At 31.8% G+C, this 18,038-nt stretch overlaps 2 protein-coding genes across 2 annotated transcripts; one reads left to right on the top strand and one right to left on the bottom strand.

Annotated features, from left to right (window-relative positions):
• Positions 1-2,876: 2,876 nt before the first annotated feature.
• K444DRAFT_281950 (uncharacterized protein) lies at positions 2,877-5,438 on the top strand. The gene is made up of 4 exons (XM_024871571.1): positions 2,877-3,514; positions 3,562-3,851; positions 3,901-3,996; positions 4,045-5,438. Exons 1-4 carry the CDS (start codon positions 3,017-3,019, stop codon positions 5,366-5,368), a joined length of 2,208 nt encoding a protein of 735 aa, XP_024726621.1. The 5' UTR covers positions 2,877-3,016; the 3' UTR covers positions 5,369-5,438.
• A 2,450-nt stretch (positions 5,439-7,888) lies between these two features.
• On the bottom strand, positions 7,889-8,208 carry K444DRAFT_484787 (uncharacterized protein; the record flags this gene model as incomplete). Its single annotated transcript, XM_024873083.1, has 2 exons — positions 7,889-7,971; positions 8,037-8,208. Coding segments are annotated over 2 exons (255 nt in total), but the record flags the coding sequence as incomplete, so codon positions are not given.
• Between the last annotated feature and the right edge of the window lie 9,830 nt (positions 8,209-18,038).

Below are 18,038 nucleotides of genomic sequence, written 5' to 3'. Positions count from 1 at the left end.
GCTTAAGCTTTCTCTACTACGGTTTAGTATATACTCTCCTTATGCTGTGTATATGCACGGGCTAGGAAGATTCGGGTTAGTTCCGGGGGGTTAGGGGAGTGAGAGCCCCCGTATAGTAATCTGTTAGAGTATAAAGGCCCTACGAGTTAGGGTTAGCAAGCATATGCTAGAGATAATAGCAATAATAAAGTGAGGTATATTCTAAATTACTTATATACTTCTTAGTAATAAAGGTCGAGGTGCTTTAACTTCCTTATATGCTTCTTAGTAATAAAGGTCAAACATATACTAGAAGTATGCCTGGCGGGCAGTTAGGGGGGGTCGGGGATAAAAGAGGGCTTTCAAAAGAAGGGAGGGGTAGTATTCCTTTAGTAAAATAAGTACCTATTATATCTTAAGGTCGAGCATATACAAAAAACTAATCCCTACTATGGAAAAATACAAGGGTATTTGCGCTAATTAATAGTAGGGGGCAGCTTAAGCGATAGGAGGGCTCAGCTTCTGGCTCTGGGTTATAGCCGTGAAATCCACTTACAGATTATGATCGGGCTGGTTTGCCCATTACGCAGCTTATCTGGCCCGAGCTGCCAAAAGATTATAATACTATCAATTATCTATTTAACATCGTGTTAACAGCTAACCCTCCCACACAAGTGCTGAATTCAGCTAGAGGGTTCCTTGGCATAGTTCCTCGCCACTAGGCGCGGATCGCTGGGACGGCAATTCAGACCATTGCTAAGCTTGGCACTGCTGTCGTGAGTAAGTCGAGAATAGACATGCATATGGAGGAAGGGAGTGAGAATATGTTCAAGACAAGACGGCCGAGTGTCAACGTTGTTTTGACGGAGGCTATGCGAAGTATCCTTGGCATGCCGGATACGAAGCCAAGTTTATCTCCTCTGACGCCCGAGACGATGTAGATGAGCACGCTGGAGAGGGAATTGTTGGCTGTGAGGGAGTATAATGCAGTGCTAGACTTAGAAGTGTCGAGTCCAGCTGAGCAAACGACAATGCTTGCTAAACTAAGCGAGAGGCAGGTGGAAGGATTGGCGAGGAAGAATCAGAAGAAGGCTGTATATGGGAGAGAGAAAACCGCGGAGAATGACGAGGAAGAGGTAACGATGAGATCATGACAAAAGGGCTAAGAAGGAGTGGAAGCGAGAGAGTGAAAGCGTGGGAGGGACCAGCAATCAATTAGTGAAACTGACGACGATGGAAGTGAGAGAGGCGGCGTCGAAGGCACCAGGAAGTCGGGAAAGGATCGAAGAAGAGTAAAGAGGAGAAGAATGCTGGCAAGGTACTGTGGATCGTGATTGAGAAGTTGTAAAGTAAAATTCTGTGTCCCTTGTTGTCATTAGAACTCTTTCTTACAAACTTGTTCGTGGTCTGGTATCGTTCGACTTCCTCCACAAGCTTTCTGGAATCTAATGAACCACGCCATGCTTGCACATGCACGGTTGCATGCCGTGATGCAGAACTGCGGCATATATTTGCAGCGGAGATGAAGAAGGAATACGAGCACTCGTGGCAGAGCTAGGAGATTGATTCATCTCTGAAGTCTCATGTTGGCGTGCCATGGGTGGCTTATATGTGATCCTTTCGGCTCGACGCCAATCTTGAAGCCTCTTTTGTGGATCCTTCCACCCGCCTCTCTTGATGGTCCAAATTTGAGTTTTTTAAAGTATACAAATGGGCTGACTTTTGGTAGGAAACCAATTGCATTCCACCACCATGTGGGGTTCATGTGATGAAGTTGGAGACGCAATGAACCAGCCGATTTCCTGGTGAACAAAACTGGGCGAACTTGGCACTCAGTCCATACTGCCGGGCGTAAATTTCATCCCCGCAGAGATGAACATGGATTCTATCATAGAAATTCTGTGATCGAATAAGCGTCAGGTTTTGATGGGAATGAGTTACTCCGACGTGATGCCTCCCGATGTCGAAGGATGGGGCGTTGGGGAATCCTGGGACGCGAAGAAGAATTCGCACTACAGGGAATAGACTTTACCTTTCACATTGTTATGACAATCGATTAATCACGCCTAGAACTGGTCTCCCATTTCTCCAATCTGTCTGGAATATTCCAGGTGAATTCTAGACTTGCATGTACCGGACGAAGTGGTGAAAATGGTTCGAATTAACGGGTCATATGTTTGTGCAGGTTGATGGCGCCGTTGGGCCCTGCGGATTCTTCTTCGCGGTGCCTGGCTTCGGTCTAGTGGGGGATTTAGTGGGTTCAGAATGACCTCACACTGCCCCTTCGGTCGCGACTTTCTCGACATCTCAATCTCCCATCAGCAACATCAACATTGCTAAAGGTCCGTCTGAAGCCTGATCTTCTCTCATAACAGATCACGAGACATATTGATTCAATTGCAAACGCGCGCCAGGCGACACCGGCCGGTGAGGATCAGCTCTCAGCTCGCAAACATTCAGCTTTCGCGCCTTGTTTTTTGCACTCACTCGGATGTCAGCCTAGGGGAAGGATGGAGTCTTATTTCCACCGTGAGTTCCCCCTTATTCCCTTCTATTGACTCGTTTCGGGGCAGTGCAGCCAATCTCGTGCTCATCCCTCCAGGCAGCATACCAGACAGACTGGTGGGCAGCCCAGCGGTTGACTCCGCCACAATGCTGTGGGAGGCCACATGCAAGTTCAACCACCACACACTCAGATTTCGTGCCAACTGGGTGAATCCTCACCAAGACCTGAAATCGCGTTACTCTATTCGCCATTATGATTCGATGAGGCAGTGGGTTCACTAAGCCCTTGGGCCCAAATCAGTGTGCGGTATCGTGCTTGGTGCTCCAACTTTCGATAGTGGGTGGCTATGAGAAACCAGTGAGTGGTGACAGGGCACCAAAATGCGGCTTAGTTGGGGTTCCGCCTTCGAGGGCTTCCCAGACCCGTTATCAAGTCTGTCAATCCGGTTCTTGAAGATTGATAACCTTGACGCTACAAGTGCTGTCAAGATACCTTTAAAAGTCCATCCGATATCTACTCAGGTCTAAGAAGATGCTTGAGATGACGACTATTGCTTCTATGCCGGGCAACTGGCCCAGAGAATTTCACGACGATATGAACACTTCCATGATGTCGACCCCACCGCCATATCCTCGATTAAACACACAACTCGGACAGCCTTCATTACAGGTGCCCAGAATCGTTGCCTCAGCCTCGTCCTCAAACAGCGCAGATGAGCTGTTTTTCGATTGCACGACACCAAATCCCGATCAAAACGACGAAGCGAGCTCACCGTCGTACTTGGTATTCGAACCGGTAGTTTCAACAGTCTCGGAGAAGGAACCAATGGATTGGAAGAGATATGAGCCGCCAAAAGAACTGTTAAAACCCCAAGATGACACCTCCGAGGTGGTTCGGGGTATCCTCGAGCCATCAATAGCAAGAATTCGGGCGAGACATGTTGAAGAAGAAGGGAGACAAGTTGCAAATGCACGACGTGAGAGACCTTTATCAAGAGTTGGAAGAGCGTCGGTAAAGCCACGGAGAGAAGTACGTACTTCTAACGGAACAATGCAGGACATACTAACAAATGTTAGGCGAGAATGAGTGGAGGCCTAGACCCTCTACAACATGATAACGACCGCTTGAGCGCAGGGAGTGCCACATCTCTCTTATCTGACGACTCGGGATACGCATCTATGTCACCAGAAACTGATCCGCCAAGCCCAAAAACAATAACAAAAAGAACCTTCGGCCTTGGTGCTCTCTTCAAACGAAAAGACAGATCAGCTCACGAAACACATAGCAGAGCGGGCTCATCAAGTCTTTTTGCAGCAAGACCATCAACGCCCCTTAGAGAAGTTGTCGAGGAAGAATCAACAACAACGTAAGTTACTCTCCAACTTCTTTCATTTTAATCAAACTGACCTGTCCAGGGAATGCGTTTCTTGCCTTGAAGACCTTGAAACCGCAGAAATGATCAAATTGACTTGCCATAGCTACTGCCGTGAATGTTTCGCAAGACTTATGAAGTATACTCCCCATTACCTGTATATAAGAAAGCTTCTAAACCTTTACAGCACTGCCTTGGAAACTGAAGCACAATGGCCACCGAAGTGCTGTCTCAATACAATCCCATCCAACAAAATCTTGCCAAATATCGACATCGCTATGAAGACAAAGTATCAGGAACGAGAAGCAGAATGGTCCATACCAACAGGAGATCGAGTATATTGCTCAGCTCGAAACTGCAGCACTTGGATCCCACCAAAGAATATCAACACCCAACGGCAATGCGCAACTTGCCCGAAATGCACGAAGAAGACATGCTCCATCTGCCGGGGAGTTTCACACAACGGTACCGACTGTCCCCAAGATCCCGGTCTCCAAGCAACTATGAACCTAGCCGAAACAGAGGGATGGAAAAGATGTTACAGCTGCCACGCTCTTGTCGAACACAATAAAGGATGCCGACACATGACTTGCAGATGCAGAGCTGAGTTCTGCTACATCTGTGGACTGAGATGGCGGACTTGCGCATGCACAGATGCCCAGTTGGCAAATGTACAGCAAGAAGCTACAGCAAGACGACAAGCACAAGTTGCCCAAACTGCACGACAACGAGCAGCCGCTGAAGAAGAGAGGCTTTTAGTACAAATGGTAGCTGACTTCGAGAGAAGAGAAGCTGAGCGTGCTGCAGCAGCAGCTGAGGCTCAGAGAAGGCGGGATGAAGCTGAACAGCGGGCACGAGAAGAAGAGCGTCGTCGTCGCGAGGAAGAGCGCATTGCTGCCATCAACCTCCGTTTTCATCGCTTCACTGCTGAGCTCGAGACCTTGCACGACGTCCAGCGTGTGCTGATGGCCGAGAGACATGAATTCGAAGCCAGTGTTCTGAAGAAGGACCGCCAGGATGCATTGCACACCTTCTCTATTCGCCACCCAGCGGAAATCCAACAACTAGGCACGGAGTCGCAGCAGAAAATTTCGGACTCGGAGTACAAATTCGAGCAAGAGTACAAACTCCGCTTTACCGAAGAACGTCGTATCGAAGATGAGTACGTGGAGCAGCTCAGAGCATACTGGCAGGGAAAGCCGGAGGGCGAATACAAAGTCCGTGGCGCTAGAGATGAGCTGAGAGCAGAACAAGATAAGGAGTACAAATTTTGGGATTCTTACAGAAGGAGACAACTGCAGGATATTTCCGAGAGGGAGAAGAAAAAGATAGAGGCGTTGATTGTGAAGCACAAGGCGGAGATTAAAGCTGTTGAGGGGAGGTCGAAGATTGATGAGGTGGAGTGGAAGAGGAAGAAGGTGGCTGAAGGGAAGTGGATCGAGGAGGTTGTTAGGCAGAGGATTGCTCTCTTGCAGGAGATGGAGCAGGCGGAGTATGCGAGGAGTGAGTAAGGGATTATGATAATTAGCTCTTTAGAATATTGAAGTTAATGAGCAATCAACAATATCCATTACAACAAGTAAATCTTTTTGCATTCTGTAAGCCAAATTCAAACTTCGATGAAGTTAACGAACATGGACCGCAGCGAGCCTCAGTTGATGTTGCACTCCGAGCGCTGACTTTTGTATTACAATGCTTGGAAGAGATTATGGCTGTTTTGTAGCCTTTAAGTTCTTTTGCAGCTTTAATCTCTCATAGCCCCCTGGCGGAGTCTCTACGTCTCTCAGATATTAATGTTTGTACCTAACTAAATCTCTCGCAAGGATCCACCAAAAATATCGAGTTGATTTAAGGGTAACCGGCATGATTGCTGATCTGGGTATCGCCCCCATTATCTCCATTCATAACTTTACTATCTTTAGATCCATTACAATGGATTGCATTCTTCATTTCCAGCGCCGGATCCTCCCTTTTTCTTGCGCCACCAAGTAAATGCTCCAAAATCAAGCCAACATTAGTAGCGATATTGGCTAGACGCGATAAAGAGTCTTCCACGGGAGGTGCAGGAGATTGGCTAGGGGTTGGTGTAGAGACCCGCTTGATGGCACCAGTGGAGGTCATGTTAGTATGGGGAAGGATTACAGGTTGTGACGTGCACGACTCCACGAGGTTGTTCTTATAACCTCCTTAACAATGACTCCCTCGTAAGTACAGGGGAGAAGCCCTCAAAAAGGCGTGGCAGCCCTTTTTGAAGGCGCATAGGGAACTTTTAGGGGAAGGGTGTGAAAATATAGGGTCTTACAGCGAGTTTGCTACCTTGATCTGTACGCTAGAGGGTCTAAAGTCTTCCAATGCCCTGTATTCCCGATGCTTTATGCCGCGATCTCCGTATAGGTAAGTTTAGCTAGATGCTTCTATGCAGCTCTGTAGGCAAGCCAGAGCGCTGCTCCATTTTGTGAGAGGTTAGAGAGTGGTGATATTGTCCCCCCCGCCGAGCAATGATTGATTTGTAACTTGGGGAACAATCCCTTCACAAAACCGCCTGATCACTACCTGATTTGGCCGTGGGAGAGATGCTTCAGCCACCTCTCAGTCACGATGGATGTTAGTCGTCAAGTGTCAGCCAAAGCGCTACTTTAAAGCTTAAAGCCATTTATACATATCGGATATAACGGCAGCAAAATCACATCTGAGAAAGGTTACGCTATGTCGGATGGTGCCACGGTTCGTGTCCAGCACAAATTGAAGCTGCAACTATATATCGTGTGTTCTCGCCCTCGGAGAAGCTTAGGTGCCCTCTGGGAACTATTTTTACAGAAGATCAAATTGACCTTCAAGCAGAATGTAGGAATGGGACGAACATCGAACATCACGTGATCTTTCTCGAGCCATTTGGAAAGACTAAAGGTGAACTGGGAAGTTATAACCTAGAAACAGGTAGCGAAATGAGTTGTCCAATTTCCGTCAGACTGATATTGTTTATAATACATGTCAAAATACCCTGAGCAACGTTCTTGAAATTTCTATAGCCGATTTGTCCCCGGCATCAGAACTTCCCTTTCATCTCAATACTTACCGCAGATGAAGATTTTCAAATCTTGAAGTATTTGCTGTAACCACAGGCCCCTGCTCTAGGTCTAGAGCGCTCGATTTCCAAAAATACTGCCCCGGAGACCTTCCACACCTTCACGTCGATCTAAATGTTTCGACGGGGTGTGATGAGCAACCTTGTCATGTTCGAAAACATTGCCCAAAACTTGATCAAGGCTGAGCGAATAGTCGACCGGAATAGCCTCTGTCAACAAACAGGAGCCAAAGCCCACAACCCGAATATTTTATCCACCTCCTTTTCACATTGTGCCCTTCTATTCTGACCACACAAAAGGCTCAAATATTGACGAGCTCGCGCTGAGGGAGATTTATCCATTGACTGCCACATGAGATTTGACATCGGAGAAACCAGTGTGCCAAAAAATTAATCAGATTAATTAATTAATTCATGAATATTCATGAATAGCGTGAATAGAATTTGGTTAACGTGATACTTATGTAATTTGATTATATTAGAATAATTAATCATGATTATTCATGAATACGTTGATTAATATACACGTGACCGCATCACGTGAGAGGCTAGCCTAATTAAGTAAGGTTCTTGCTCTAGCACTGCCTTAGCGAGTGTTTCTCTCTAGGAGCAAGGTAGCACTAGAGCCAGATCCTTACCTAATTAGGTTAGCCTATCACGTGCTGTAGTCACGTGTACATTAATCAAGGTATTCATGAATATTCATGATTGCTTAATTAATTCGTGAATAGAATATGATTAATGAGAAAATTCCATGAATAGATTAGATTAGTACCTATTAATCTAATCTAATCTATTCATTTCTCGCACTGGGAGAAACGTTCTCCTCTTGCTCGTTCTCTCTTAATTTAAGGCCACTCACTACTGGGTAGTCAGAATCCTTAAATTCCAGATCAGCCACGAATCCTTTAAACAATTCCCAGGGAACACAGTCCTTCCCGCACTGGACGTAGGCTTCCGAAGCTAGCTGGAGTTCTTGAATGATCCAAAGTCTAGTCCAGTATGGTCGAAGTGATATAGACCGTACCCCTTCCAGAATTCGGCATCCCTCCCAGTATCGGCTAATTCGTTTTTGAATATTAAACCGGTCAGACTTTCAATCTCGGGATCGAAGCTTTGAAGAAAGCCCAATGCCTCCACCGTGAATTCGTCAGACAGGTCCAGCCACGCAAATACCCTTTCTGCTTGGCTATAGATCGATCCCATTCGAGAGACCTGGTGATTGCGTTCCTTCATATCGTCCTGGTTGATGCAGACTGTATCAACCGAGAAGAGAAGAGTGCAAGTCACGGACCCCCCCGGCAGATCCTCGGGCTCGCTAAGGCCCTCGATAGGCTGTGATGAGCCATAACTAAGCGGACTCTCGCCTCGCGAATTCCTTCCTCAGCAACTCTACATCTTTCATTACCAACAGACCCGGTCCCAGATATCTATAATTGTAGCAAACTGCTATTCCCTCCGTACTACCAAGCTATATACCATATCCTTTGCCGAGACTATAGTAGGACTAAGTATAGGAAATGCCTCAATACGTCTATACTGCCAGGTGCTAATATACTACCCCCCAGCTCAGGATATAAGAGCCGTTTTGGGCCCCCCCTTCTGGCCAAAGGTGGCCATATCCCTCTCTTATAGTCTTTCCATTCCATCCTCTATTGCTTATTATTCTCTCATTATATTCTTTCTCTATTCTGTTCCTATAAAAAGGCGATTATACAATCGCTTTTACAAGCCCGTATCTATTGCCTTTCTATTTATCCGTCCTTAATATAATTGTCCAGTAATATTTATTCTATTTATATTTCAGAGCAATTTGATTTTGCCCTACTATTATAATAGCTCTATCAAGGAGACGAAGATTCCTCCAGTCTAGTAATTCTAAGGCAAAGAGGATAAAAGAAGAGAAGGTTATTTAAGAATATAGTTAATAGCTACTGGATAACTGTTCTAATATTATAGAAGAAACCGAAATATATTATAAAAGATTAGTAATAGAATAGATAGAATACATTTTGATTTTCGAAAAACCCAATATAACTTGAAATTAATAGCTATAATCTATAGTTACTTTCGCTTTCTTAAAATGGTTCCAAATAGTATTTGGCTTAATCTCTGCCTTAATAGCAATCTGGTAAAAAATAGAATTCGGGCTTTCTTAAAGGCTTATATAAAGGACTCTTTCTAGAAGGTTCCTATACTTGAACCGGAAGAAACCGCCTGGAAACAGACTATTACCTCGGCTAATTCCTTACTAAACGTCTGGAAAAACCTTATTATAAAGGCAGATACTATTATATTATAAGATAAAAGGCAAGTGGATTCTTCGAATTAGTATATTTAAAAGTTAAAATAGATAAATTATACCAATTAATAAAACTATAGATCCGTCTTTAAAATCTCTAAAATTAGTTAAATATAACCGCTACTCTTCCTTACTCTTGCCCTCTTTATCTCTCTTATTGCCTCTCTTTCCCGCTTTATTTTGGTTCCTTTTCTAATTATCCCTACTTTCTTAACTATACTTTCTAATCTTTTAATTATATAATGGATTTTTGGAGCCGGTATAAAGAAATTCGAATTTTATACCTTATTAATTATTAAGAAAACAGAAGCAATAATAAAAGATATTATTAGTATTATAACTATTATATTAAAGCGACTAGAGGTCGTTTCCTATATATCTAGAGTCCGGATCGGATTTCTTGCTATATTTATTTTTATTGGAATTAATAGCTTTAGGCCGAAAATACTCTTAAATTTCCAATTTAAGCAGATCCAGCTAGCGGTTATAAAAGATCCAAAAAACCGGTTAAAAACAAAGATTATAGTTATATTTCAGGTTCCGATTATTAAAAAGTATTAAAATAACCGAGACTCAAAAATATAATAATATATTTAATCTAATTTACTAACTCTTTTATTATACTTGGCTTTTAATCCACCTTTATAAAATAAAGTTTATAATATATTTTATTTTTATTCCAAGTATTTGCCTCGGGAATTTCATTATTACTCTTACTATTATAGCCGATATATTCGATTCTAGTATTAACTCTATCCAGATATTACTTTAATAATCTAACTTTAAAAATATAAACTATCTATTATTAAAATAGAAAAAAGGAATTAAAAAGACTTATATATTTCCTTTCAACTATTATATTTTCCTAAAATTATAATATCAAATATATATTATAATCGGTTTGCGGCTAAACTCTTGTTTTTATATATTTAAAATCGGTATAGGAATGAATTTAAATAATAAAGTGACCTAATTCTTATTTATTTTAATTTTTAACTATTTCTAATATTAATTATAAATCCTAGAAGTATTTTCTAATATATTATATAATTATATTATATCTAATATATCTATTATATTTGAAAAGAATTATTAGATAATAGAGATTTATATAAATCTTTTAAAAAAGTAATTCGAGTATTTGTTTCCGGATAAAGGAATATAGGGTAATAATAGACTTAAACGGGCTATATATTTAATATCTTTAAAAAGAGATCCAAATACTCTAATCGGCCTATTCCGAAAGAATTTAAAAAGTTTGAAATAATATAATAATATATCTGATTTTTATAAATATCTTGGAAAAGCAAAAGTAGTAAACCCAAATTACCAGACCTGGAATCCGCTTATTATATAGCTCTAAAGCCTTATTTGAAATCTTTTAAACCAGGTTCTAAAGTTAAAAAAGAGTAAATATTTTAAATATATTAATAGGCTATAGGCTTTCGGATAGAATATTTCAGGAAAAGCCAATACTACTATTACTATAATACTATTTCTATAAACTAGCTATATTAGACTCTATTTAAAAAAAAAGGCTTTTAATAAAATTATTAAATTTATTCAATACTATAGCTATAATAATAATAACGGAAAAAAGGTAAAATCCTATTATTAGAAATAATATTTGGACTTATTTATCGAATATTTAATTAATTAACTAATAGTAATAGAGCCCGAAAACAAAAAGGGAAAAATAATAGATTTTAATATTATTAGTTTTACTAGCCCTTTATATAATAAAAAAAGCCCATATATTTCTTATATAAATAATTATTTACTAGTCGGGGCTTCTTTATATAATATTATAAGATATTATATATTAAAAAGGAAATATTCGACTATTTATTTCCGTATTTTAAATACTATTAAAGCTATAAGCAGGATTTTTGAATTACTAATACCTTTTTTAAAAATAGCTATATTAAAATAACTTATAATAAAAAATATATCCCGGTATTATATATAGATCTTTATTTAGATATAAAGAAAATCTAGTATCTATTTTGCAACTTATATCTTTTAATAAAGGACTTTAGATTATATATTAAATATTATATCTATATTGAAATAGTAAATATTTTTTTTTAATATCTTTTCCTTGTCTGATTTACTATAATAAATAGAATAATAAAAAGCAGATATTATAATTAACAGATATTCGGCTTGAAATATATATATCTTATTAGTATATAGCAAGTTTATTTAGATTTTATCTATAAAAATATTCTTAAAAATAAAAAGAAATATATATATTTCTTATATAAATATCTAATTTCTAATCGATATAAACTAATAATATATTATAAGATATTATATATTAATAAAGGGATATTTGATTACCTATTTCTATATCCTAAATACTACCGGAATTATAAGCCGGATTATTTAATTACAAGTGCTTTTTCTTGAAATAACTATATTAAAAAAGCCTATAATAAAGAATATATTCCAATATTATATACAAATCCAGCTTTGAATAAAATAGAGCCCTATTATTCTTTTTACGGATTATTTTTCTAATAAGGTCTTTATATATATTTTAGGAGCTATATTTATAATAGGGCAACTAATACCATTTTTATAAAACCGTTTTTCTATTTATTATATATTTATAATAAATAAAATAGTAATAATAAATAGAAAATAATAATTAATAAATATTATATATAGAATATATATATATATTTTCGGCCTATAGAAAAAACTTTCGAACTTGGATAATAAAAGCCCCATCTATTAAAAAAATAAAATAAAAAATAAAAAATAAAATAATTATAATAGAGATTTTATATTTTTTTTATTATAGTTCTTTTCTATTAAAGAATATCCGTATCCATTTTATAAAGAAATATTTTTTAATTCTTTTTTCGGAATTAATATTATATTTTAGTTATAGTAGCTAATATTAAGATAATTAAATATAAAATAAATATATGGAATTAAATTATAATAAGGTTTTCTAATATTTTATAACTGGCAAATTTGATATTATATAATCTATTTCTATAGTAATAGAACTATTATCTTATATTCAAACAAATATTATTAAAAAAAAAGAAAAGCAAGAATAATAAAATAGAAGCTATAATTATAATACTTAAAAAATATTCAATAAGTTCAATTAGCCTAGTTAATAAGGATTAGGAAATTCTAAAAGAATCCGGAAATAATATTAATAATAATATCCAAATTCTATTATTATTCGAATATTCTATTATTAATTTTTCTATAATCGATTCAATTCTATTAAAAATAGGTAATAGAAATATACCGGTATTTTATAATAAATTCTATATTATAATATTTTCCCAAATATATAATATTTATATTATTATTATAGCTATAATACTTCCGGAATATTTAAAAACTCTAATTAATTTTATTAATAGAAATAAAAAAAAACAAAAAAAGTCTAGAAATAATATTAGTAATTATATTCAAATTCTATTACTATTCCAATAATTTAATATTGATTTTTCTATAATTAATTCCATTCTATTAGAAACAGATAATAGAAATTAGTTATAAAATATAATAATTATACCGGTATTTTGAAATAAGCCTTATATCCGGTATTTTCCCAAGGATCTAATCTCTATATTATTACTCTAGTTCTTTTAGATAAAAAAAATAAACTAGTATATAGGAAAAATATAATAATATAGCCGTTTTATAATAGCTAAAAAATAAAAGAAATATATTAAACTGAAATATTATTTATTAGATATAAATAAAATAAAGCGGCTTAATACCTTATAAAATAGAAAGGCTTTTTATATAAAGCTAATATTTGGTAAATACCGGAAAACCTAAGTCCGGAATTTGTTAAAGAATTTAAAGCCACCTATTAAAAAAACTACTTGAGAATATAATTATTTAAAAAGCAAATATAGAATAAAATAGTTAAATATCTTATTTAATAGATAAAATGGCCCAAATATAAGAATTCCTGGATAAGAGAAACTATTATAAATTATAAACGAATTATAAACGAATTATAAACTTTGAGAATTGGGTTATAATATAAGATAAAAAGAAATAAAAAGAATAAATTAGATATCTATTATTTATATTAGCCTTATTAAATATTAGTCTTATAACTATTTAACTTATTTTCTCTTTTGGCCTTATATTTTTTTGGAATTTTAATAGCCTAATTTTTGCCTTTCTTTTATAACTTATATTAAATATTTTAATAACTAGTAAAGAATAATATCTAGTAATTTCTTTTAGTTAAAAAGGCTATTAAGAATTATTAAAAGAATTATAAGAAATATAAACTCTAATCTTTTCTTTTTATTTTATTAAAATAAAAATATTAATATTAAAGTTTTTTTTAAATTTATTTCTTTTCTTTTCAAATATTAGAATCTATCGGCAGAAATTTTTATTCTTGAATTATTTAATAGTTTTTTTTAATTCCTTTTTTGGAAAAATCTATTATTTTATAGATTAATTAATAAGGTTTAATTAGTAATCTTTATAATTCCTTATCTAAATAAAAACTTATTTCTTTTTCTAAAAATTAAATAATAAAGTCTCAATTAATTATAATATTTTTATTATATTATAAGATTTCGAAATAAGCTATAGGAACTAAATAAATTATAAATTATTTATTTATTTAATTTCTATAATATAGTAGCTAGGATAATAAGGATTTGAATAGGCTTCCGGAGACTAGAATAGGCTTTTAGAATATACTATTAAAATATTAGAATTATTTTAATTATTTCGAAACAAATATTTCTTTATTTTTATTTTAGTTATAATTAATTAACTATTTATTTTTGCTTTATTCTCTATTTAGATTACTCAGGTACTACTCTCCCAATATTCAATTTTATTTCTATTCTTATTTCTAATAGCCAATTATTTATTTCTATTATTTGCTTCTATTTTGCAAATATTATTAATTTTATATAACTATTTCTAGGAAAACCAAATCGGTTTCCTGGAATATTTAACCAGATCCCTTTTTTTTTAAAAATAACTTTATTTAATATCTTAAAATAATATCCTTTATTTAAAAGATTCTGGTTCTTTTTTAAAAAGAATATATTCTTATATTATCTTTTAAATCTTTATTCTCTTATATATTATTTTTTATAAAACTATTTAACTATTCTATTTATTTCTTCTAATACTATAAAGCAGCTATAATAGCTTAAAGTTATTTTTAGCTAAAAGCAAAATATATTCGGTAATGTTATGGTTGTACGCTCCATGGCTGTCACGTGCTCCCTGCACGTGGTATGCTAGGCTATATTGGGCTAGGCTGGTTCGCATGCTTACCTGGCGTTCGCATACACTTGTACATTCTTCTCTCCTTAGTTTAGTATTATCGGAATAAGAGCCACTCTACCCTGCTTTCCAAGCCCAGAGCCAGGCCTCGTAACAGGTAAGGTTTTATATAAATATAGGCTTAATTATCTTATATTCAAATCTAAATTTCTGAAATTATATAGTATTAATTTTTGGATTTATTATTATATTTAATATAAAGTTCTTTAGATAGCTTAAACAAATAATTATATATTTATATATATATATATATATTGGCTTTTTATAGCTATTATAACTTTATTATATATATAATTAATATCTGTATATATTATATTTAACTATATTATAGAAGAATTAAATAAATCTATTTTTAAAATTTATTTATCTAAATATATATTCCAATTAATATAAATTAAATAACAGTTTATAATACTTACTAATAAATACTTATAAATAGAAATTATTATACTTGAATAGTTTTTCTAGTTTAAACTATTTGGATAATATATCGGAATAATTATATTTATAAAATAAATTAGATATTATTTTTATTCTACTATTTAGTTTAATTTAAAATATATAATTTAATCTATTTATATATTTATCGAATATAGGTTATTAAAATAAAATATTTAAATATTTATTAAAAGGTAATATATACGAATTATTATTTTTTATATATTATAATATATTATTAAATCTATTTATAAGTTTATTATTATATATTTTAGTAATATATATAAATTTTCTATTAATAAATTTTTATTTTATTATTTTATTTCTTTTTATTTATTTCTTATATTAGTAAAGGATTTCAATTATATTATCTATTTAAATACGTTTTCTAAAATTAAAAAATATATTATTAAAATACCAAACTATTAATTTATTATTATTAGTTAAGTTATAATAGAATAATACTATTATAAAACTTAATATAAAGTATTATAGAATAATAGAATAAAACTTTATAATATATTAGCTACTATTATAGCTAAATATTTAAAATATATTTATTTCTATTTAATATATTTCTAATTAATTAAAACCTAATTTATATATAGAAAATATTATATAATTTAATAATATTGTTTTTATTATTAGAAAATAACTATTATATATTTATACTTTTTATATAAGCTATAAATATAATTATATTATATATACTATTTTCCGTATAGAAATTATAATTAGATATCCTAAAGCTATATTTTAAATTTAAAAAAGTTAATTAGTTAAAATCCGAATAATACTATTTTTAATTTATATATTACTTCTAATAGCTCTTTAATATTATTTATAAAATCTTTAAAAACAGGCCTAATATCTTCTTTTATATATTTTAATTTTTTTTTCGTATTTTTATTTATATAAATTCCTAAAATTATTATAATATTATTAATATAGCCTATATTTATATAAGTAAATATATTTTTTATAATATTATAAATTAGCTTTATTTTATTAAAGGTCGGTAGTTTATTTACTACTAATTTAATAGTATTTATAATAAAGTATTAACTAGTAATATAATTAAATTATAATATAATATTTTTTAGAAATATAAAAATAAATAGTAAAATAGAATAAATTCTATTATATTAAATATTCGGAATTCCTATATTATATTCTCGGCCTTTATATTTCTAAATTTATATACTATTAATTAAAAAGAAAAAAGAAGTAAAATAGAATTCTTCCAAAAATAAATATTCTAAAATAGGCTAAAGATATAGAAATAACTCTATATTATATATATTTTTACCGGACCAAGTTTTTATTCTATTTCTAAAAAATATATAATAAATTTTATAATTTTTTTCTTTCTTGGATTTTATTATTTATAGATTAAATAGCCCCGATTCGAATAAATAACTTGGAATATAGTAAATAAAAAAGCAAGTATTAAGAATAGTTATTAAAATATATATATAAAACCTTTTTTATAATTTTTTTAACTATAGTTAATATAATTCTAGAAAATAGAATAAATATTATAATAGAACTATTATAAGTTTATTTAATCTCTAGTATTAATAATTCCTATAACTAGAAAGTATTACCGGAAAAGAAATATTTCTTTTTAAAAAATATAAATAATTATTCTATTAATATTTATAAAGAATTATATAGAGAAATTAGTATTTTATTTGAGGCTATATTTATTAAAACTATTTGAGTTAAAACCAGTTTAGAAAATATTATATAAGAAGTTTTTATTTTAATAAAAGTATATAAATATTTTAAGGTTCTAATTTTAGCTAATTATTTATTTAGCCTTTATAATTTAACTTTAATACAAAAATAAAATAAGCTATAAAATAAGAAATTAAGGGTTAAATAAGAATTAAAATAATAAAAAAATTAAGCTATAATAAAATCGGAATTTAAATATTATTCGGAATATAAACTGAATCTATTTAAGGCTATAAATTAGGTATTTTAATAGAAGCTATAATAAAATATAATAATAGTAGATTTTTTTTTAGAGATAATATATATTAATATATATAAGTAATAAATAGAATTATAAAACTAGTAAAAGAATTAAAAACCAGAATAAATTTTAATAAAAGTTTATATAAATTTATTTCCTTAATAGATATCTAATAAAGTATTTAAATAAATATATATATATAATATTTCTAATAAAGTTTTTTATAAAATCTATAATAGAATAATAAGACTAAAATAGACTAATTTTACTAGAGAAATATAATAATAGTAATAGTTATAACTAATAGAATAATAATATTATTTATAAAATATAAATATTATTTTATATTTTTCTATAATATTTTCTTATATTTTATAAGAGTATTATTATAAAAATTTTATAAAGATATAGTTAAACTATTAGCTATTTAATTTAGAAACTATAAATTCTTTTTATATTATAATTCTTTCTAAATGTTTTCTTATATTATATTAGTATTATTTAATAGCTATTAAATTATATTATTTGTTATTTTAATTAATAGAAGAATTAGTTAAAATAAACTTTATTTAAAAGAATTAGATATAGAGTTATAGAATATAGAATAAAACAAATATATATATTAGCTAATATAAAAGTATAAATTATAGAATATAGGAATAATAGTGTTTTTTATTTAAATAGCCGAATTAGGCCCTTTTTTATATTTAGTAAAATAGTATTAAATATAATATTTTTAATTTCGGAAAGAAAAATAAAACTTGTTTTTCTAATAGAACTATATCTAGTATTCTTATATTTGGTTATATTTATATTTAGCTTGTATTTTTATTTATTTTATATATTATATATAATATATTATAATTATTAATTTATTATTAAATAATTTCAAGATTTTTTTATTTCGAATTAATAATTTAAAATATTATATTTATAAAATTAGATGAAAATAGAAGCTTTATTAATTCTTTTTTCTATTGCTTTCTATTATATAATATTAGGGATTCAAATAATAGTTTAGAATAGAACTATAAGAACAAAAATTGCGATTTTAATTATATATATTTG

Source organism: Hyaloscypha bicolor (assembly GCF_002865645.1).
Source record: "Hyaloscypha bicolor E unplaced genomic scaffold K444scaffold_189, whole genome shotgun sequence".
NCBI lineage: Eukaryota > Fungi > Ascomycota > Leotiomycetes > Helotiales > Hyaloscyphaceae > Hyaloscypha > Hyaloscypha bicolor.
The sequence above is the reverse complement of the archived record's forward strand: the minus strand, read 5'-3'. Positions and strand labels throughout refer to the sequence as shown.

Excerpts from the sequence above, each read along its gene's own strand:
- K444DRAFT_281950 (XM_024871571.1), top strand. The coding sequence starts at position 3,017 with ATGCTTGAGATGACGACTATTGCTTCTATGCCGGGCAACTGGCCCAGA. Across the intron at positions 3,852-3,900 it reads GAGGAAGAATCAACAACAAC|GGAATGCGTTTCTTGCCTTG; the intron begins GTAAGTTACTCT and ends TGACCTGTCCAG. Across the intron at positions 3,997-4,044 it reads TGTTTCGCAAGACTTATGAA|CACTGCCTTGGAAACTGAAG; the intron begins GTATACTCCCCA and ends AAACCTTTACAG.